The sequence below is a fragment of the Agrilus planipennis genome, unplaced genomic scaffold (assembly GCF_000699045.2).
Source record: "Agrilus planipennis isolate EAB-ADULT unplaced genomic scaffold, Apla_2.0 scaffold154, whole genome shotgun sequence".
NCBI lineage: Eukaryota > Metazoa > Arthropoda > Insecta > Coleoptera > Buprestidae > Agrilus > Agrilus planipennis.
The window spans coordinates 627,348-651,565 of NW_020439244.1; the positions used below are offsets into that span (position 1 = coordinate 627,348).

Here is a 24,218-nt window from a genome sequence, read left to right on the forward strand (position 1 = left end):
TTGATTCTCTCTTTTAAGGGTAATTTCACGGTCATGTGAAGTGAAGTAACAATAAAATTGCACAGTTGCACCGTGCGGTGCGGCGGTGCGAGGCGGCGTGACGATGGCATCGTCCTGAGAGCGCGTCCGTCGTCGGCGTCTCGACGTTGTACGTCGTCGCGACGCGCGCTTTCAGGGCTACCGATAGTGAAACCGAACAGGCGCTTGCGTCGCTCGCGGAAAGTGAAAATTCCCCACTCACTGCCGCATACGCCACATCCATACACACAGGAACTTTAGCTCTCTCTCTCTCTCTCTCTATCTCAGTCTATTTCCTGGCTCATTCTCATGTAATCTCGTATCGTGCGGCCCGCCGCTGCAGCCACCGCCGGCTGCAGGAGCGCACTTCACCATCAGAAAATCCCTTCGATGCGTCCGTCGTCCCTACTCCACACAACGCGACGAGCACGCGGGCACCTTTCGCTTTCGATCCCCTCCAAGCACTTTCTCTGCCGGCAAACGCATCACCGTCGTCGCCTCGCCTAGAGCACGCAACACACGAACGAATCGCTCTAGTCAAAGCGCTCGGCTGCCGCATCAGTACATTTCCGAATTTCGATCGCGGCGCACGCGAAAAACAATACGTTCCCTTTATTATATCATACGATTATCGCCATACACACACATAATATATATATATAAATGTATTAAGTTGGTGTGCGTGAGAGCGGCTAAAGTTGAACGCACTGTATGTAGTAGTAGTGGTAGTGCTGTCGTCTCGGATCGTATACATGTAGTCCTGCTTGGTGTGCAGCGGATAGACGTTTCGACTACTGTAGTATTAGGTGGATAGTTTCGGAATCTGTCATCACGATTGTCACGACGAGATCGTTATTTCAAGAGGCCGCATTGATGGCTCCGCGCCGGCACCACGGCCAGGTTCAAGGTTTGCTGGTCGGGAGTATCGATCATCATCATCAGCAGCTGGAGCAGCTGTCGGGCCTAACGCGTTGCTGCGTCCCGTCCGGCGAGTGCCTGCGGGCCCAGCAGCAACAGGCCCTCTTGCACGGCGGCGGGAACAACAACAACGATCCCATGCTGATATCCCTCGACGACCTGAGGGATACGGTCCGCGTAACCTGTAACAATGAACATTGCACAGCCGGACGTTACATGCACCGGGAGTGCTTCGACTCGTGGGAACAGAGCGTCCTGGCCTACTTGAAGACGTGCGGCAGGGCCCGGTCCTGGTCCGAGAGACAGAGACACCAGAACCTGTGGACCAAGAAGGGCTACGATCTGGCGTACAAGGCGTGCGGCTGCAAGTGCGCGAGAGGACATTTAAAAAAAGATCTGGACTGGATGCCGCCTCCACCGACCAGTAACATCTTCGGACGCATCGAGGAGGTCGAGACGTCGAAGAAAAAGAAACGACGTAATCGTAACAATTCGCGTCCAAGTCTCACCATCGCGCCCCATCATTCCCCGAACGAAAGCCGGGGTCGCGCCGGAAGTCTGTCTTCCAGCACCGGATCCTCGTCTCCTCCGGCGAGCGTCAGTGAACCCAGCATCTCTCCCATCCATGCCAATTCCAAGAAGAAGTCCAAATTCGAGTTTTCCGAGAGGCCCCGGTGAGTTATCATTCGCTTTCTAGCTTTTGGGAGATGCTCCATGGATCCATGGAACTTCATCTTCCGGTTGAAACATTTTCGGCATTGACGTTCGTTCGACATTTTCAAACTGAAGCATTTTGTTAAAAAACATGAAAAGGTTTCATTACTTTTGTCTTTGACAGATCCTCCATGGATCCATTGCATCTCTCCTTATGATAACCTCCTGCTTGATACATTTTTTTGGACATTGACATTAGGCATTTTCAAATTGAAGCGTTTTCCAAAAATGCCCAAATTGAAGTTGAAGAGGGTTCACTGCGTTTACAGGTTTTTCTACAGATCCTCCAAGGATCCATTGCATTTCTCGTCATGATAACCTTCTGCTTGATACATTTTGGGCATTGAAATTATTAGGCATTTTCCAAAAATGTCCAAATTGAAGTTGAAGATATTTCGTTACTTTAACAGATTTTAGACACTCAATTGGTTAATTAACGGTTTTATGTTTTTAATCAGAGGAGTTAGCTAACAGCAACAGAATTTTGGTTTGTTGAAAACGCCACTTCTTATAATTTTCAATGGTTTTCATTATTCTTTAGGCTTCTAAAAGATATTCCACTGGTCCACTGGAGTTTTATTTCTTGTCTAATGCTTTAATGTCTCCCCAACTTAAACATTCTGGACATTGTGTCAATATTTTACGTATTCTGAAGGGAGACGTGCCTCCCAACACCGTGCAACTTTCAAAAATTTCAAAGAAGCATCCAAATTTTCAGTTGTCAAGAGATCTCGTTGGATTTTCAAAGGAAGATACTCCAACTTCACTCACGTAATATCGGATATCATATGATATTAAACAAGAAAATTAATAGTTTTTCAAAACAATGAGAATAAAAACAATATAAATTTGTAAGCATTTACATAGGTAGGGGAAGATGTTCAGTGAACATTGAAATTACATCCCTCATAAACTTGAAAATTGTGCTTATCGGACTTTATACTATTTTACCAATTATTTGAAGAGATAGCTGATGGTATTTGTACAAATTCTCCAATATCACATCGTATTTTTCAAAAGGTTAGTGTACAGAGGTATCCCATGATTAGGATTGTTTTTAACCACTTCGGTCTTTATCTTGTATATACATGGGCGGCGATTAGGCGTGGAGATTTACTTTTTTGATAAAATTCTTGTTCCAAAATATATCCTACTTTTTAAGATAACTATAATCAATTTTGAGACTGCAGTCCAAAAATTCTTAACAAGTTTTCCGTATTCAGACAGTACACAGTTATTAGCAACATAGTGTATTATCATTACATTTTTGTGTGAAAATGTATTGCTGTTTACACGAAATAATCTTAAATGTTTGACATTAATAAGTGATACTCAAAGCGTACATATTTTTATTATTTATTAGGCGAGATAATTTTTAAATAACATTTTTGATAAGCCCGCGTTGTTTTTTTACAACAAACAATATTTTCACTGGGTCGCTTTATTTTTAGCGTTGTCATCTGTTTGATTCGGTTAAAAATATGAAGATAGTGCAGAAACTGTACATCAACTGATTTTGCTTTTTGTTTTTTTTAAATTGACATTTGTTTGTGTCTTCTGTTGTTTCCTATCAATTCCACGGTAGTTAAGCATTAACAAACAAACAGTAGAAGAGAATCTTGCCATTGTAAATAGTGCGCTTTTAAATGACCATAACAAATACTATGAATCAAAACTGGATATGAAATGAGATCTATTATTAAATTTTTAAAAAATGCATTCTTTTGTCATGATCGTTGATAAATGAATAAATATGAACGTATCTATACACACATAAATGTATTGTAATTAGGTGTTTTTAATGATATGCTAATAAAATGTTTGGTAACCAAAAAAATGCTGTCATCATTTATAATCGTATATGGCATTCACTGTGTGCTGCAGCTGACCTTGGAAATTTATTATCAGCGTTTTTTTATCGTAATGGCAGATGTTAGTAAACAAAATTTCAGTCGGTGTAGGTACAGTACATTTTATCACTTAATCAATTTCTATTAATAATGTAATGCAATTAAAATACAAAGTATTAAATACTAATTTGTAAGTTACTTCGGGGCGCTTTTGTTAACAATATTAATTTAGCACAGTTTGTTGTTTAGGTCAGGTCTATCTTTATCTATTTCGTAGTGAAGGAGGTACATTTCGATAAGGACTTGAATTAATATAAGTACATATTATAATCACTAAAACATGATTTATAATATTATGCCTAAAAAGAAAGGGGTCAAGGTGGTCCGTTTCATTGTTGCTTTCGTTGATATTTGCGGATGAAAAGTAGTAAACAATATCATAATTATTAAATTCGAGGCAACGACATCGGAGAAATCACTTGCTTCCACTACCAGCAATGGTTATTTATTAAAAGACCACAAATGTGCTAATTTTCTAAATAAACATTGACGTTAAACATAACATGGTCTCAAAAAAAGGTATTTTGCTGTTGGCGTATGTCAACTAATGGGTGTTTTGGTCGTACCAGTACCATGCTATACAGAATCAGAAAACACCAAACAGATTATTGTTGACTGTTCCTTTTTTGGTCATAATTAATTAGCTGCTTGTCTGTTTATTCTTTAAACGTGTTCACGAGTGGGAGGCTTAATTGTTGCAAATCAGGTTTGCATGACTTTTGTTCGTCTGTTTGTTTTTAAATAGTACTACACATTACGTTACATCTGGTAACTATGTCCATATTACAAACAAATGAATATAATTTCTTTTTTTTTTTCTAAAAACATAAGAACGACTCGAAAAATGTTTTCTTTTATTCGTGATGCTGTTTTGTTGCTAGCATCAGTACATATTGACCGTCTTTTTTTTTTTTTTGTATGCTGTTACATAATCTGTCTGAAACTACTGTACAGATTATCCACCTATGTATAAATATACGTGTTACTGTATTTATTACACGTGTGCAAGATACAAACGCCTAAATAATATTGTTCGTCGTTAACCTTGTACATGTCATGAATTAAAACCGTTACCTAAAAAAAACGAAGACCGTATTAAAACCGGCTTAAGAATTAAACACCGTGTTTCAATTTGACAGAATTTTTACGCCTTATTCGGCATCAAATCAGGCCGTTAGCTATCAGGATTTTAAGTATCCTGCAGGACGAAAACAGTGAGGAACTCCTGTCGACGATAAAATGTTTGCAAACCTTAAAATAATAGTTTTAGAAATTCCCAAAAGTTGTAGTCTCACTACCATCATATACCACACACAGCAAAGGACTTTACATCCTGAGGATGTCGGCCATAACTGTTGATGAAACATAGATACAAACGAACAGTATGTTCATTTTGCTGCACCTGTATAATAACAACAATATTTAAGAAAAAAGCGTAGCAACCTTGTTTACGGTGTGTGAATTATTACTTCACCGTTTTGATTTAGTTAACTCCTCGACTATCTCACTCTTGATTCGTTTTGTTTACCTTTTCTATTATGAGTCAGAGGCATGCCAACAAAAACGCAACAGATCAGGCAATTTTAGAGGCACGTTCTGGGTTCGTATTAGCGTTATAGCGAGTGCTATTGCGTTTTTTCCTCCTATAATAACGATATTGTTTTCTTGCGAGACAAACCACCGCTGCTGCCTCTGAATAAATATTACAGAAGATTACACCCTTTCTGGATACTGAACAGTTACTAATTCTTATTGATCTTTTATATGTGCAGATACAGAATAAGTCTGCATTTAAAATTAACAACAAACGAACGTTAAAATGATCGAATCCAGAGAAACAGATGAATTCGTTCAAGTTGTTGTTTTAGTTTTTTGTTTTTGAACAAATGACTGCGGCACAATTTGTTCTTGATGATTGAATTAAAAATGCCAGGCGTTCTCTTGTTTTGTTTTTTGTTATTATTGTTGTTCGTTTGTCCGTTGGAGCCTTACGAAAGGCGATTGCTTGCTTGCCGTTAAGACTGAATTACGTTGCGAATCCGGAAGGTCAAGGTGAAAGAAGTTGTGACAGAGAGTGGCGAGAAAGAGCGGCGCTTGTTTCAACGACCGACGTCCGCAGTCCTGGTCGCTTAACATGCTATCGATTGTGCCCAGCCGGTCGCCAAAGGAAAAACTTTACCTCCTGACGCAGTTTTTCCGAGTTTATCATGAACACCATGTACAGTACTAGACGAAAAATGCGGCGATTTAGGTTAAAAATGCAATCACATTGTAGACTAGCATTTGTTCGTTTAGTTTCAGGAGCTCAGTGACGGTAGCAGGTCCTTTTCCAACATTTTTCAATTGTTTTTAATTTGGCTACTTTATCCGACCCAAAACTTTTGTTTTTAACCCTTTAATTTGTAGCGTTTTTCGTGGTACTCGTGAAAACTAAATTTGTTAACAGGCACTTATCGACCGGAAAGAAGCCTTTTACATGTTCGTCTTTATAAAAAGACTAAAGCAAAGCTAACATAGTGTTCGAAAGTTTATTAAATTAGATTTTATGACGGATTGTGGTTGAGGAAACCTTTTTGGACACGGGTGTCAATTTCTTTTTGCATTTTTCGGCAGTTAATTGTACTTTAGTCATTAAACGTTTAATAGTCACCTAACATTGTATTATGAGAAGAGATAGTCGCAACCATTGCGGTTACAGGACGAAAACGCTTGTTTTTTTTTTGTTGAATATGTGACGATGTATCTTTCCCCGTATCTATGTGTTTATTTTTATGTATGTTTGTACGTAGGTGTTTACATAATGTTTGCAGTGTCCTTGATCTTGTACAAAGAGATACTGTTTATAATTTCGTGTAATCTACACGTTTACTATAGGTTTTATCGTTATATAACATTCTAAATTTGACTATCATTTTTTTAACGAGCCAGTCACGTTTATTTTCGATTGTATGCGCGACATATTGTGTGCTTTCATATTTGTAATAATAGCGGAATTTTTAACAATATTTCTTTTTTTTATGTACGACGAACATTCTGAAATATTTTTACGATTTCCTATAGGTACAGTACACTAGTAGAATTCAAATAATTTTTTTATCGTGAAATAGTTCGGCATTCATTGACAATAAATAGTAAACAAAAATTGTTGTTTTCATTTGTTTAGCCTGCGTAAGCATCAGTGGCTAATTATTTTTTATTATGTCGGTAATTACCGGTGTAAAAAAATAAAAATTGGATCCATATACATTGCTATAATTGCAATAATTTTTATTACTTTATAACTCATATTACGATAATTATTATGTGTGGAAGAAAAGCGTCGTTTTTAATAACTGTTATTCATTTAATCGTATTATTTTTGTCATCAAATTTAAAATAGAATTTTCTTTCATCTTCTAACAATTCTTAGATAGCAAAATGACAAAAGTACATATAGGCAATTGTTCATCGCACTTCAACTTTTCTTGCAAGTGCAACTGTTCAGCAAACTTCAACTTTTTTTTTAAAGTCAGATGCATTTGTTCATAGGTCTTCAACTTTTCATGCAAGTGCAACTGTTCAGCAAACTTCAACCTTTTATGTTCTTGAAGAAAATGAACGTAGTAAGTATACCTATAACATAATAAATACGTATATTTACCGCTAAATGGTTATAAAACTATTAGATAAAAGTAGACGTTACGTTCTCGGGTTTGCTAATTAATTTCTCTACATGGCTGACACGCTATTTGCTAGACAAATAGCCTAAAGGCATCTGTAAAGTATGAATGATACAATCGCATTTTTCTACGATACATGCGTTAATTGGTAATTCAAATTGTATCGTAATACATATCTTTATAATTAGAATAATTTACTATTCTATTAATAAATAATAGTTGTATTAGTAAATTAAACAGTTGACAACTGTATTTACAGTATGTTCAAAGTTAATTACTAATTTATTTTATTTCAGTAGCAAATAAAAAAAAATTCTTACAGAAGTAAATTACAATTTTCTTGTTGTTGTTAAAAGTTTGAAATATCTGACAGATGGCTGATTGTGGTCGCCTACGTTTGACGATTCTTATTTAATAATATCATTAGTATTCGAGAGCAGTACTGACACAAAGTGACCATATATATAAAAGTAAGAAACATGTATTAAGTATTCAATTTGCATAGTCAGCTTTGCTATTATACCTTTTTAAAATAAGCAATTTGCAAGTTGCACTGTATTATTGTAGCAGCAGGACGTCATAAAATGATAAAATTCCAGTCCTGTCTGGAATATTAACCAAAATGTTCTCAAAATATACGACCTATGTGCATAGACGTCGTTGTCAAAACAAAAATGATTCATTATTATTATATTATTCTTATTTCGAGTGCGGTGCCAAAAAGACACTTTCCGGCACGATTTTGTCACAAAATACATAAAATAAATCAAACATAAAAAGGCGCTCGTGAAATTACTGGGAGATGGAAAGCATTTCCCAGTCGCTGACTAGTGGCGGTTATGTAAAAAAGTACGTAGAATCTGATGNGGGCGTTAAAAGGTAAGAAGTCCGGCATCCAAAGTAACTTTTCATGTACTTCTGTCTTTCAGAAATTTTATACTTCACGGTTTTCTAACACTCCAGCACGTTCTGGCGAACAATCGGGAATGACCAACCTAATTGATATTTTATTTTCAAGAGAAAATCGGATATTTCATTAAGTCTGAGGAAGAGCATCACCCAGTTACACAACTTTTGAAATTTTCTTTAAGCGATGTAACAGGAACTGACGATTGTATAAAAATAAAAAAGTATTTCAAAAATAGAAAAAAGTTGAAAGTATCTACTAGAAACAAAAAATGAATTGCAAAGCAAAACCCATAAAATTGAGATCCTATGCTTTCAAAGACAATTGATGTGCAAAACAATAAAAACAAAATCAAACAAAAGAGAAACCATAAAATTGAACCTCTTCTCTAAACAAGTATTAGGAGTGCTAAACAAAAGCACAAAGAGGAAAAACTAAAACAAATGAAATCTTTAGTACCTATACCCATAATCCTGAATATTTATAAATCTCATTAGGTCTTTTCTTTCGAATAAAGGTTACTAAAACTGCATAATACATGTATTATTCTTTAGAAATCCCCGAAAAAACATTTACCCTCTTTCCTCCCTCTCCTATTATATCAACAAGTGTCCACGTGTATGTGGGTCGTCCAATGGTAAAAGATGGGCCGCGTGAGTAGAGATGCGCGTAGCGTCAAGTCGCGTCGCGACGCTGACGGATATGAGAGCGTCGCGACGTACATCGGACGTAATCAGTCGGCGCAATCGCGGCGGCGGTGGTCCAAACAGGAGAGCGTCGGTTTTAGTGGCGGTGCAAGTCGTCGTCAGAGCTAAGGGTCCGCACGAGGCGGCACTGGCTCTGGACATACGCCACCATGGATACCTGAACAGCGACGCCGGCCGTTGCGACGTCTTGTCCACTTCACCGACTTCCTCACTCAATCCCGAGACGCACTCAAACAATAAACTCCAGAAACGAAAAAAGACAAAAGCAATTCGAGAACTGTCAAGGTAAGGAATTTTTCTAGTTAAATTATTTTTCTAACGCACCTCGTAGATGTCTAAATATCATAAAGATCTAGAACCTACTGTTAAAAAAAATTTCGATCGAATTTTTTTAAATGCGATGCACAACTGGTCCTAACTGAACTTCAAACTCAATTACGTAATTTGTTTTTTATTCGGAACGGCAAAAACTTTTTAATATTTGCCCCTCTGGATTGGAAGAAACAAACGAAAACTGAAAGTCAAAGTTAAGGTGCTTGGATTCCCTATCATTAAACACGCGTAAAATAATCTAAATGAAACGTATTGATCCCTATTCATTAATTAAAAATTGTTAGAAAATGAAAAGTATTTATTACCAATCGGTCACATTCTAAGAAGGGTCGAGACTGGTAATTTTATAAAATGGACAAAAATCATTAAATGATTTGTGGAATATAGGCATTGAACACCTAAAAGTTTTTCTATCGTTGTATGTTGTATTTAATTAACTCATTTTGAAAAATCGATCATATTCATCAGAAACACATTTCGTTTCCATGATGACAGCCGTTGTCGACAGTAAACAGGCTACTGATAGTGTTATCATTATGTTGTGTGGTAAGTGATCTTTTTCTCCCTTGCGAATGACTTCCTTCATCCGTTAAAGTTTCACCGATATCGACACCATTATTTTAAATGTGCAGAATTACGGCGTAGAAAAAGTTGAAGATGTTTAAAAAAAACAGCAGCGAACAAATTTTAAGACTGCGTCCTGATGAGACAATTCAAGAAAAAGAAGCATACATTATGGTGAAGAAAAAGTTGAAGATATTTAAAAAAAAGAAGACGGTCGGAAACAAATTTTAATACTGCGTCCTGATGAAACAATTCGAGAAACAAAAAAGCATCTGATACAGTGTATCAATTGAATGATTAAACGAAATTATTATTGTATTATCTAACGAAACGCGCACTGATTCAACACTTTGTTCAAATTAACCGAATTAGCGTAAAGTTAGAATTCAATTAGGAGGGGTGTTGCTCGTATTCGGTGTCAGTAAAACCCCTTTTCATAACGATTTTATCGTCTCCGCACCCTGTCTCACGAATCTGCTTCAATGTTAGATACCTACTACATATAAATGTTAGTTGAAACGCACAATAACTAACTTAGCGACAATCAGATTTTTTATTATATATTTCAGCATATTTTTGAAAATTTTAATGCAAAATATATTGTATTTCTTCAGCTTAATATTAGCGGTCGTAAATCAAAGCGCGCGATACAATTTAGGTTTAATAAAAGTATAATTTTTCCAATAAAACAAATGAGACATACGTTTGTTGTTCTACACCAATCAAACGTCATAAAAAGTTAAGAAATCTCTAACATTTAGACACCTAGCAGATGCTAAGTCGTTTGTTTTCGTATCCGATGCGATTTTGTCCGTCTATAAAAAAAAACAATGCAAATATTCTCCAAGAAAAAGAAAGAGAGAAAGACAACTCTTTGCTGACAGGAAATTAAAAACTCGGCAAGGGACTGTACAAGACGGATGATAAAGGGTAAAATACCTCTTGACAGAGCCAGCTCCAACTAAGAAATGAACTGACAAAAACGAAAATAATGAAGTCGCTTGCCTCAATCCTATTTAACTTTCGTCCGTTCGGATTTGCACTTTTAAAAACAAAATAGAACCTACATATTGCGATGTTCAACTTTATTTTTTGTTCAAAAGTCTTCATAAGCGCTTTTTATACGCATTCTATTGTTCTTTTTTTTTAACTCGAGAGATTTAAATTAATTTGCAGCACCTTAAAGCGAGGTGTTAAGTTTATAAAGGACACATTTGTCGAGGGTTAAACTTGTTAAAAGGCGCATGCAGATCGGATAATGCCATCATCCCTTTGAATAGTGTCAATTTCTACTCGATTCACCATAAGCGTCACGCCGAGGGAGTGAGCTGAGGAAAAAAGAATAAAACAAAACGAGGGAGACAGAGAGGGTGAAGCGGTAGTGTCAAAGACGTCGCAAAACGACGTTCTAGAGTCACAATTTAATAAGTAAACGTAGAGGGTAGCAAGGGCCAAGTGAATGTAATATAATTGCTTCGTCTCAACTAGGCAACCTAATTGATTTACCCCTGTTACTTGCTATCTTCCACTATTAACTTATGCTATACATTAATACGGCGGAGAACTCCCTAATAACCAATAAAACAACTTACAATAAATTGATATCAAGTAAATAACGTCTAAAATTACTCCTGACTCCTGTTCTGTCGTCTACCTTTTATTTTAAAAACAAAACGCATCAATTGTTTCGAAACAACATCCGCCGATTGTCAAGTGTTGTTCAAAATTGCACAGATCCGTATTAACAACATTTTTTCTTTATTTTCGCTCTACAAGTGTTACTCAACTATATCAGTTCACCCTGTACAAACCCCTGCACACTAAGCATCGTTTCTCGCAGTGCTTTCACGACTGAATCCGAAAATTTATTGTCGACAATTGCCACCACTAATAAAAGGTACGCACCCTCCTAGAGAACTATCTAACACATCCGCATTTCATCCGGAAATATGATTATTGCTTGATCCACCAAAATCTACCCCATACATCACATGGTACTCGAGCAGTTGCTTTTAGTGCATAGTGCGAGCGGACGTGCACGGGGGTCTTAATGGGGTTGAATCTGTAAGTGTATGTATCTATGTATGTAGGTACGTCGTCAAAGGGGTGCAATAAGATATCGGGCCGCCTTTATCCGGATAATCCAAAATGCGCTCGTTAATAATTATTTTCACTAAAGAAATTATAATTGTACGAGCACATTTGACTACTTACAAGTTACTTTGATGTGTTTTTGTTTTAGGAAAACAGTTGCTGTGCCCTTTTCTACTATAAACCCCCGGAGTTGGACATTAAAATCGTCGTGAATTGTAAAATCCGATTCGTAAGGAACAAACAGCACCTAAATAGAGACTAGCATTTTACCATAATTACGGAAAAAAAATAAAAGAAAAAAAAGGGTGATGACAGTGATAAATAGATGGGTGTCGGAGACGCGGTTTGGGGCCTGGGTGCAGCGATGTCGAGAGTCGCGCCGCCTCGTGCTGGTCATCGTCGGAATAGCTTTATTACTGGACAACATGCTTTTGACAACAGTTGGTAAGTTGGCACTTACCCTCTTTTTTATATGCGACCCTCATTGTAAAAATCGGAAGGGAAACGTTCTTTACACCCTGTATGTTCTTGCGTTTCAATAAAATAAAAAATCCAACGTCATGCGATTATCCAAACTTATTTAATTTCTAAGTTGTTACCTTAATGCAGAAAAAGTCATAATTCTAGCATGAATTCCGGCCGTGGAAGCCTACTCAGAGAAAATTAAAAAGGAAAATTTACTTCAATATTAAAGGGATATTTACAATTACAATTTATCCTACTAGCCCGTTGCTTTGTAAGCGAAAATAATAAAAATTACAATTTGAACCCGAATTTGTAAAAATAAAATCCTAGAAGAAAAAAATGACTAGGAATTTTAATTGATATTACAAATTTAATTGTAATAATTAAGAAACAGAATAATTTTTAAAGAAACATNACAAATTATATTGAAAGAGACTTGAAATAATTCTTAAAAAGACATGTCAAAATTAAGATTAGTACAAGTTACCTAATAATTCTATTCAGTCATTTACAATGAAAAATTGTAATTATTGCATTGTCATACAAACTTGTCCGTGTATGTTTTTCCATATAACTTCTTTGTTGGAAGAAAATATGCGCCCTTTCTAACTCAGCTAGAGTCGAATCATTATCAATTCAAACAATAACTTCAAACAAATTCTTCATTTGAAAAGATGAAAATAAAAAAAAAAATGAAACTATGAAAGACATCTAAACATAACCAATTAAAGGAAGCAATCTACTTAAAGAATGCTTAAAAATAAAGGACAAAATACAATTAAATACAGGAAAAAGGAAAGGTGAAAAGGGAAAAGGGCCAATAGTGGTTAAAGTAACATTTACATTTAACGATGTCTTTGCTATGTCACGCAAGAGATTCTAGCACAGTAAAATGTAACAACCAGTTTAGATAGAAAATTTTCTAAAAAGCCAAACAGCCTTAAGAAATATCTCTTTCTTTTTCTTCGTAATCGGAAGTTCATGCAACTTCTTCACTAATTAACTTCTGCCATGGAGCTCATTTAAACTTGCGAAAGATTTCAAGCGATATTGTTTCAAGAACAATCGATACTTATAAGTACATAACTACCAGAGGTATTAATTAAAAGTTGATTTTCGATGCTATCATTTCTGTGCCTATGTATATATATTCTGGTACATAGATTCATTTCATCACCGTTATATATATATACATATATAGGGTGTCCCAGTTATAATAATTAATATTTATACCACGGATTCCTACGGACATTACGGGAATGTTATAACACTTTTGACTATTGAAACAAAATAAGAAATTATAAAATTATAACAGTTTTGATGCCGGCCCTGCACAATCGCAAATTAATTACGATTGCCAGCTGATCGTAGAAAAAGTCACCTTCAGTAGGTCGGAATCAGCTGCTTTTTGGGGTGATGTTATTGTTTATGTTTGATATTAAGTTACGGATCAGCCGAAGAAAATGAACTGGCGTTAAGGTCCATTAGATGACAACTACGTACCAATCACAATCGAAAATCCCATGATCGTAAATTGAAGTGGACCTAAAGTAGACCATGATGTCGAGTATTATATTATTTTAAATAGAAAAAAAATTTTAACGGCTACGGAATAGTTAGAAGCGGTGCACAAACAACCCTCACCACCCAGCGTTTGGTAAACGTTTGTAAGATAACGTACTGGTGTACGAAAACAAATGTATGTGTTATGGTTGTAAAAGTTGAGACAAGATGCAGACCTACTTTGACCATTCTCATGTGTTAAACGTTAGTTTTGCCTGGCAGGGCTCATTAACCCCACGTGGAGTAATACAAGAATGTGTCCAGAAGGACCAAGCTGGTTATTTTGTTTTCATTAAATGTAAAAAGGTAAATATTGATATAACCTGGGCCAAAATTCGCAGCAACTGGGTACGCCGCTGTTGCATTGAAACGAATGACGGACAATGTCAACATTTTTTATAAAAGGCACGCTCTTTTCTTTTTCACTTTTACCTTTTTTGACGTGACAACGTCTTATAATTCGATGGAGCCGGCTGCAGGCACGAAAAAACATGACTCATGCGGCGTTACCTCGCTCTGAGGCGTTCCATTTAAGGCTTGAAGTGCAAGCGAGAGCGCGGAACGAGCGACAAAGAGGCACAATCGGCCTCCACGTTCGGCAGCGTTCGACATCTGTCTCTCTACTACTTGAGTGAGCGATGCGTCCGCGTGGACAGCTCCTATACAATAATACATTTCCATTCCATTCCATCAGTATTTTCTTATGACGTTGTCACGTTCAACTATCGTCAGTAAACCGACTTTACAGACAACCGATTTTTTACAAGGTGGAAGTGCATTCGGCTTCTTCCCCATAGGTACTTGTTACACCCACACTAGATCAGCTGAGCGACGTTGGTCGCCTAGATCCAGGCCCGTAATGAAACAAATTGTACGTCCAAATTTACAAAGACGATTTCGGAGCTCAATTGTCACCGGATTGAAAAATTGTATAACACTTTTTTGTTGTATTTTGTGCCAGGAATCCACGGTTTACTTTTTTTAACTTCCCATTAGGAAGTTATTGTAATTGGGTCGAAAAGTGAAATCGGAATTTTCATTATATTTCCACGTTTTAACATATTAGTAGCATGCTAGCCAATTTTTTTGATGATGTGTGTATGTACGTACGTACGTACGTACGTACGTACGTACGTATGTACGTACGTTCGTATGTCAGCATTTTTTTCGTTTTCGATATCTCAAGAACGGATTGAGATATCGCCCTCAACCAAAATTTTTTCGAAAGATATTATCATAATGAAGATCTGAAAGAAATTTGAACGAAATCGGTCAAGCCGTTTTTTTTTTATAAAAAAAAAAACGAATTAATTACAAACAATTTAATTAAAATACGTTCTAATCTAATCACAACAATGAAGTTACGGAATCAATAATAACGAAATATCATTATTCAAGACAGGGAATAACATATTATAATAACATATTATATTTATTATTGTGCCGCGTTTTTTTCAAACTTTAGAAACGAATGTACTTTACAATAACTGTATTATCTAATGGGAAGTTAGTCGTATTAGCACCGATCAAAGTGTGCTCAGACCAATTTTTAATTATTATAAATGGGACACCCTGTATAGTTATAAATATGTATTAGCGTTTCAGCCGCCGAAAGCATTAGGGTTTGATGGTTGTGGCACATTATTTTACTATTATTGTAGGTATATTTTTAGTGGGCGGCTCCCTTCCTCTACCTAAATTATTATTGAACACAATACAAGCTATAGTAAACATAAAACGGCATTAAATTTTCGTTTTTCTCCCTTAGACGCGTCCAACCGTTAAAAATCGAACGGCGGCGTTCGTATTATTTCATAGGACGAATAAAGGCAGCGATTTTATAGCACTCCTTGCTTTCGTTCAAATTGCGACATTACATTTAACATTCTATTCAGCGTAAGAAGCTACCGAACAAAAATTACCACACAGCACTTTCCTTTTGTGTATAACTAATGGTTCCAAATGGCCATAAATTTTCTCCGGGGAAAACACGCTTTTACAGTACAATATCCCGCCAAAGAAATATTACGGCGGGTCAATAGGTATTAGGTAAGTTTCAAATGTTAGAAATTCAAAATCGTCCGGCTAATTTCGATTTTTCTTCTCTGACACTACTGCCTCTTGCAATAATCGCATGTCTTAATCTCCGATGTCGATTGAATAATTTTCATAATTTTATCTCGTATTCCTATTGAAAAAAACTCATATCATCCTACCCTGAGCTAATCTTTGCATTTCCCTAAAACTAGAACATCCCACATCCTTAACTATTTGCGAACAGTAATCCAATCTAGGTCTACCTCTAGTCCTCTTGTTCTTGCTTCTAATATGTCTCGATATCCCGTCCATATTACGTACCCCTACAGCGCCCCGCTCCAGGCATAAACCTTTAATAACCTTTATATATTTTTTTTAAATTAACTCTTCGCAAGCAAAGAAGTGACTTCTTTTTATTGAAAGCAAATCGACCCTGTACTATCCTCTGCTTTATATCCCTACTACTCCTTCCGTCCTGACTTATCTGACTTCTTAAATACCTAAAATCAACCACTTCTTCTAATGTTTCGTCCCCTATCTCTATGTTTGCTGTTTCTCTACTTTCTCTTCCATTGCATACCAGTATTTTTATTTTACTTTTACTTATTTTCATACACACTGTTTTGTCAATACCGCTTCCATTTTATTAACTATCCCTAACTGCTCCCTGCTATACGCATAATCCTGAATATTTATAAATCTCATTAGGTCTTTTCTTTCGAATAAAGGTTACTAAAACTGCATAATACATGTATTATTCTTTAGAAATCCCCGAAAAAACATTTACCCTCTTTCCTCCCTCTCCTATTATATCAACAAGTGTCCACGTGTATGTGGGTCGTCCAATGGTAAAAGATGGGCCGCGTGAGTAGAGATGCGCGTAGCGTCAAGTCGCGTCGCGACGCTGACGGATATGAGAGCGTCGCGACGTACATCGGACGTAATCAGTCGGCGCAATCGCGGCGGCGGTGGTCCAAACAGGAGAGCGTCGGTTTTAGTGGCGGTGCAAGTCGTCGTCAGAGCTAAGGGTCCGCACGAGGCGGCACTGGCTCTGGACATACGCCACCATGGATACCTGAACAGCGACGCCGGCCGTTGCGACGTCTTGTCCACTTCACCGACTTCCTCACTCAATCCCGAGACGCACTCAAACAATAAACTCCAGAAACGAAAAAAGACAAAAGCAATTCGAGAACTGTCAAGGTAAGGAATTTTTCTAGTTAAATTATTTTTCTAACGCACCTCGTAGATGTCTAAATATCATAAAGATCTAGAACCTACTGTTAAAAAAAATTTCGATCGAATTTTTTTAAATGCGNTTATAGAATAGTAAAATACTATCTTTTATTTCTCTCCATTTAACGACCACTCTTTATAACGCCGAAAAATGTTCAGTCCCTTAAGTGTCGTTATATAGAGTTTACACTGTACTTCTCTACGTTACTGCTCCAGCTCTGTAACTGCCTGTTGCTCTTTATACAAAGTCAATATCACTCTTCTATCTCCGTAACTCATCCCTACATTTTTAAGTATATTTAACATTGTCAAAACCTTTCCCTAAATCTACTAATCCTATGTACTCATTCCTTCCTTTTTTTATCATTTCGAGAAAAAAAGAAAAAACAATTGACAATAAAAATCAAAACTATTTAAATTGAAAATTTTACTTACGATTTTGCGTTTGTGGGTGTGGGGGTCAGTCCTGAACACAGCCTTTGTGATAATGACGAAGTGAATTTCGTTTGGTCAATGCGGAAAGATTATCTTCAAACAAGAGGTCGAGCCGAGGATTGAAATGGCAAGACGGTCAGTCAACGATCTGTAACAGAAACGATTAAATCGGGATAAAGAATCATTACTAGACCATTTCTGATCTCCAGCATAGCCAATTAATTTTATGCCATCGTGGACTTGAAAAGACTTACAGGCTACAATGGTAATTCGTTATCTCTACGTTACGGTACTGTAGAGAACGTCTAATTAGGAGACATTTGTCTTCCGAATGCGGGGCCAATCCAAATGAAACAACTTATTCTAATACTTTTTTACGTAAATAATTAATTTTTCTAATTTCGATTTACTTAATTATATTAACTAATTTTATAGAAGCATACAGCGGTCACATAATACCATATTAATCATATAAAGATATTGGGTAGGGTGCTTATAATGTTTAATAATGTACCTACTGGAAAGGGAAAACTTCATCAAAGGCTTTTGTGTCTAATTGCGAGACCATAGCAAAGCTCATTAGCAAGCACGTAATGATCTTGGAATTACATACGTTTACTAAACGTCAAGAAAAGCTCGCTTACATATATATGCATTGTGTTATGTTGACACAAAGGGAACTTTGAAATAATTATTAACACCTTGATGTAACGAGTTCAAAATATATCGTACATGAATATTGATCTTCTATTGATGAAATTCAAGAAAGCGCTGGTTAATTTTAAGTATTTTAGAAATTGGTTTACGAGGGCGCTTATGTGGACAAAGGTATGATAATATGTGCAGAATGTCGTGGTATAAATGTATTTTGAATTTGGAAATGAATTATTAATGCAGAATGCTTTAAATGGAAGTATTAGTGAGGTTAGAGAAGTCAGATGAAGTGAAAAAGCGCTCGTAAATTTTAAGTACCTTAGAAATTTATTTGGAAGGGCGCTTATGTGCAAAGGGGTACAGAAATATGTGCAGAATGTTATGGTATAAATGTATTTTCATTTCGACAACGATTTATTACAGTAGAATGCTTCAAATGAAAGTATAGTGAGGTTAGAGTAGTCAGATGAAGTGAAAAAGCGCTCGTAAATTTTTAGTACTTTGAAACTCGATTTGGAAGGGCGCTTATGTGCAAGAAGGTGCAAAAATATGTGCAGATTGTCATGGTATAAGTGTATTTTCAATTGGACAGCGGATTATTAAGCTAGAATGCTTCAAATGGAAGTATTAGTGAGGTTAGAGTAATCAGATGAATTGAAAAAGCGCTCGTAAATTTTTAGTACTTTAAAAATTGATTTGGAAGGGCGCTTATGTGCAAGAAGGTGCAAAAATATGTGCAGATTGTCATGGTATAAATATATTTTAAATTTAACAACGATTTATTACAATAGAATGCTTTAAATGGAAGTATTAGTGAGGTTAGAGTAATCAGATGAATTGAAAAAGCGCTCCTAAATTTTTAGTACTTTAAAAATTGATTTGGAAGGGCGCTTATGTGCAAAAAGGTACAAAAATATGTGCAGAATATCATGGTATAAATGTAGTTCCAATTCGACAACGATTTATTACAGTAGAATGCTTCAAATGAAAGTATTAGTGAGGTTAGAGTAGTCAGATGAAGTAAAAAACCGCTCGTAAATTTTTAGTACTTTGCAAAATGATTTGGAAGGGCGCTTATGTGCAAAAGGGTACAAAAATATGAGCAGAATGTCATGGTATAAATTTAGTTCCAATTCGACAACGATTTATTAAGGTAGAATGCTTTTATTGGATATTGCAATGCAAAATGTATTTACAACAAAGCATGGAATTACTCTACCACAGTGTTAAAACAAGGTTGGAATACTGATGAATGCCCAGACAATTTTTCAAATCCAAAATTCCTTTAATATGCGAACTCATGAGCAGAATTATGTAAAAAAGTAACTAATGCTATCTCTGTGTAATAGTCAAACAGGCTGGCGTGCTGTAAATTCAAAATTGACAATGTTATTAGTGTCACATGCCGATATCGGATTTTGTTCACAGTTCACTTCCCTCTGCTCAATTCTACACTCCCGATTTATCATTAATTCTTCAACTGCCAATAACAATTAATACCTGTTAAAAGCCGATATTTCAATATCACAATGTTTCAACCTTCAAAATTTCAAAAAGGCTACAGCTACATAATTTATTTCAGTTGGGGGTGAAATCAGGCCAATCAATCGCCTTCGTTTGAAAAGAACAAGTTAATGCTTTTTTTCGTTTTCGTCGAAAATCAATTTAATTTATCGTATAGATCAAGCTATTGTTAGAAACAATTCGACTTCCGTTTTCTTCAAATAATAAAACGATTAAACCATTCACACAAGAAAGTGCTTAACTCGGATAAATATTCACCCTTCCATCAAGAAGCTACCTATCGCTCATCGTTTCGTTCGATCAGATTGTGCGAAGCAATAAAAAGGAGAGTGTTTTCTCACCCTATAAATACGGCCGCCGCGTCCGTTTATGTAGCAAGCAAAAACGGGGAAAAGGAAAAGAATTCGACGGCGAAAAAGATGAACAGACCGGACCAACAAGGTCTCTCATACATTTTCAACGCGAACCTCTATTTTCTATTTAACTGGTAAGGCATGGGCCATTCGTCAGGAACTATTACAGTTGTAAATTAAATCGGGGCGATAAACAAAAGTATCTCCGTATAACTCTCACCGACCCCAATAAAAGGAATAAACTGTAGTATCCTTTCATAAATTACAAGCACGAGGAGCCCAAACAACCCGCCTCTCGCCTCAAAACCCTTCCTAAATCTTCATACACCTATATACATTTTAAATTCATTAATAAATAAACAAAACCCGCCGCAAATGTTTTCAATTGTTATACAAAAAAAAAAGTGAAATACTGCAACGTGAAAAACAAATGCTGATCAACGATTTTTAAAAACAATAGCCACTTCGTTAAAACAATATCTATTTAGAAAGCTACTGTTCTTTTGTTAATGAAATAAAAGAATTATACATTTTGTTTTTTCAACTTTTTTTTGGTGTTGCTTGTTGCATTTGACCTAGATTTCGAGGAAGAAAGAGATAGGGGTAGAGTTCAGACTGTTAAAAATGTATGAGGGTAGTTGATAGCGCGATTCCTCCCTAAGAACAGAACATATCGCCTTATCCACTCAAACCGGATGACATTAGCAATGGAAGTTACACTCTCTCAACCTTTTTCGCCACAATGACAAGGGTTTTGCGGAACATACGGACTACCAGTCGCAAAGAACGGCGCCCCCTTTTCACGATTCAAACTGATTTCTGAGACGCAATAAATTATTCTTTTTAAGCGTCCGACCGATGAATGAGGCACTTAAATTCCGAAAAGAAATCCAACTGGGATCTGTGTCTATAACATTTACGAAATCAAATTTGTTTAAACCCACCCTTCTAACGCCAAATATTATTTATTAACTTGAATAAAGCGCTAGATGTTTCATCACAAGTCAACCATATGAATCGATGATCCTTTGTTTCGATTTGTTTGTTAAAGTCGTCGTCCATTATGGTTATCAATTGTTATCGCAATGTCGCTTTAGTCTGCCATTATCATTTTTCAACTGTTATTTTTAGTATTATTATTCTTGGAGGCCAAGGTCACTCCTGATCTTCAAATGTTACTATATCCTAAATTATGTTTGTATTATTACAAAATGACATACAGGGTGTAAAAAAATTAGGATTCAAACGAGAAAATTTTGGTTTTTGTTTTGTAGTTCCGATTATTCCGGAATTTCTTTACGACATTAACCATCCGAACGAAACGTTGGCAGCAGAATTGGAAATGGATAGAAACGCGGAAGTTCCGAAGCCAACTGAATTAATACAACCGATAAAGTGCGATTGTTCTTACAACAATTACAACGCAAGTAACGTCGCAGCTGTCACCGAAATTCCGGGTAAAAATATTGAAAGAAAGTTTCAAGGACAACAAATAGTAACAATCATTATTGTATGTATTTAGATAATGGGACCACTCTAAGTCCTGAAGCAATCAAAAAGAAGAAACGTCACAAAGACCTAGTTCAAGAAACGGTCGCAGTGGGTATAATGTTTGCCTCGAAGGCATTTGTGCAGTTGTTGGCCAATCCCATTGTGGGACCTCTAACTCACAAGTAACGCGCTCCCTGTTTGTCCCACGTATCCCTCAAATAACTTTTGTTTTATGTTACAGAATAGGCTACAGTATACCCATGTTTACAGGTTTTGTAATCATGTTCCTATCAACGCTGAGTAAGTATTTTTTGCATGTTTATAAACCGAAGTGTTGATTAAAAATTAACTTCCTAGTTGGAATTATGAAATAGAATATCTTCAAAATAGGTTTTTAATATTATATCCCTTTTAAACCCTCTTCCTCATCCGTCGCCGTTTTCAATCACGCGACCCGCTCCACTATTTCCTTAATGAGGTACCTACCGAGAATTTAATTCTGAAGCAATTTGAGTTAGAGAGCGAAATTAAACGAGTCGCTTGGCGATCCAGCTACTTGTTGCCCATTATCTACAAGTGTTTTATAACAGCGTCAGCTTTAGATTACTAACCTGTCGAGGTTGTGCAGTTCTTTCTTTTTTTTGTACACCCTCTTCCAGACTTGACGTTTTAATCGCTCCTTCAAGCGTTTACCTGAAAATCAACATCGAAAATTAATCGGATACAAAAGGTTATAGTCGAATAAGATGAGATAAGAAACTACTGGCGTTGATGGTTTTTATCTTTATAAGTTCATTTATAGTCAGTATTATTCACACCCACTTAAATTGTACGAAAATCAGTCATGAATATTCAACTGTTTATGAGAAAAACATTAAATACATTCAAAAATAATTTTTATTTTATTAATTTCTGAACCGATTCGAATGAAATTTGTTTCAGTAATAAGTTAAATTAGAAACTATTAAAAAAACTAGCAAAGCATTCCGAAGATAATTACATGGAAAAAGAAGATTTTGAAAACATCCAGATTCAAGACGCATCGTTGATAAGTGACATTAAGTAAAAAACGTATGTAATCTCATAGTGTCAACGGTTATCGAAAGCGGTGTCAGAGTTACAATTGCTACGTCATTGTTGAATATATAAAATAAATTAAAAATAAAAAGGCGCTCGTGAATTTACTGGAAGACGGAAGGCATTTTCTAACCAATCAAAAGTGAGAGTTATGTAAAAAAAGTACGTAGAATCTGATGGTACCATCAGTTTTTGAGTGCGGTCCCAAAAAGGCGCTTTCCGGCACAATTTTGTCACAANAGATAATTACATGGAAAAAGAAGATTTTGAAAACATCCAGATTCAAGACGCATCGTTGATAAGTGACATTAAGTAAAAAACGTATGTAATCTCATGGTGTCAACGGTTATCGAAAGCGGTGTCAGAGTTACAATTGCTACGTCATTGTTGAATATATAAAATAAATTAAAAATAAAAAGGCGCTCGTGAATTTACTGGAAGACGGAAGGCATTTTCTAACCAATCAAAAGTGAGAGTTATGTAAAAAAAGTACGTAGAATCTGATGGTACCATCAGTTTTTGAGTGCGGTCCCAAAAAGGCGCTTTCCGGCACAATTTTGTCACAAAATACATAAAATAAATCAAACAATAAAAAGCGCACCTGAAATTACTAGGAGATGGAGAGCATTTCCAAGTCGCTTACTAGGGCCGGTTATGTAAAAAAGTACGTAGAATCTGATTGTACCATCAGTTTTTGAGTGCGGTGCCAAAAAGACATTTTCCGGCACGATTTTGTCACAAAATACATAAAATAAATCAAACATAAAAAAGCGCACCTGAAATTACTAGGAGATGGAGAGCATTTCCAAGTCGCTGACTAGGGCCGGTTATGTAAAAAAGTACGTAGAATCTGATGGTACCATCAGTTTTCGAGTGCGGTGCCAAAAAGACACTTTCCGGCACGATTTTGTCACAAAATACGTAAAAAAATAAAAATTGGATCCATATACATTGCTATAATTGCAATAATTTTTATTACTTTATAACTCATATTACGATAATTATTATGTGTGGAAGAAAAGCGTCGTTTTTAATAACTGTTATTCATTTAATCGTATTATTTTTGTCATCAAATTTAAAATAGAATTTTCTTTCATCTTCTAACAATTCTTAGATAGCAAAATGACAAAAGTACATATAGGCAATTGTTCATCGCACTTCAACTTTTCTTGCAAGTGCAACTGTTCAGCAAACTTCAACTTTTTTTTTAAAGTCAGATGCATTTGTTCATAGGTCTTCAACTTTTCATGCAAGTGCAACTGTTCAGCAAACTTCAACCTTTTATGTTCTTGAAGAAAATGAACGTAGTAAGTATACCTATAACATAATAAATACGTATATTTACCGCTAAATGGTTATAAAACTATTAGATAAAAGTAGACGTTACGTTCTCGGGTTTGCTAATTAATTTCTCTACATGGCTGACACGCTATTTGCTAGACAAATAGCCTAAAGGCATCTGTAAAGTATGAATGATACAATCGCATTTTTCTACGATACATGCGTTAATTGGTAATTCAAATTGTATCGTAATACATATTTGTTGCTAGCATCAGTAC

General features: G+C 36.0%; 2 protein-coding genes across 3 annotated transcripts in view; one reads left to right on the top strand and one right to left on the bottom strand.

Annotated features, from left to right (window-relative positions):
* The first annotated feature begins 373 nt into the window (after positions 1–373).
* The window catches only part of LOC108738547 (headcase protein), a 123,006-nt gene continuing 99,161 nt past the window's right edge, over positions 374–24,218 (top strand). The window contains exon 1 of the mRNA XM_018472011.1: positions 374–1,610. Within this exon, the coding sequence (XP_018327513.1) occupies positions 892–1,610 (719 nt within the window). The 5' untranslated portion in view covers positions 374–891. The remainder of the gene's footprint in view (positions 1,611–24,218) is intronic.
* LOC108738553 overlaps positions 17,561–24,218 on the bottom strand; it is a 7,483-nt gene continuing 825 nt past the window's right edge. The window contains exons 2-4 of one of the 2 annotated variants that reach the window (XM_025978202.1): positions 23,436–23,565; positions 22,194–22,275; positions 17,561–17,708 (exon numbers count right to left, since the gene is read on the bottom strand). In XM_025978202.1, the coding sequence (XP_025833987.1) occupies positions 17,636–17,708; positions 22,194–22,275; positions 23,436–23,565 (285 nt within the window). In that variant the 3' untranslated portion in view covers positions 17,561–17,635. Of the gene's footprint in view, positions 17,709–22,193; positions 22,276–23,260; positions 23,566–24,218 lie in introns of those variants that run through there. The other variant, XM_018472017.2, reaches the window with a different exon arrangement.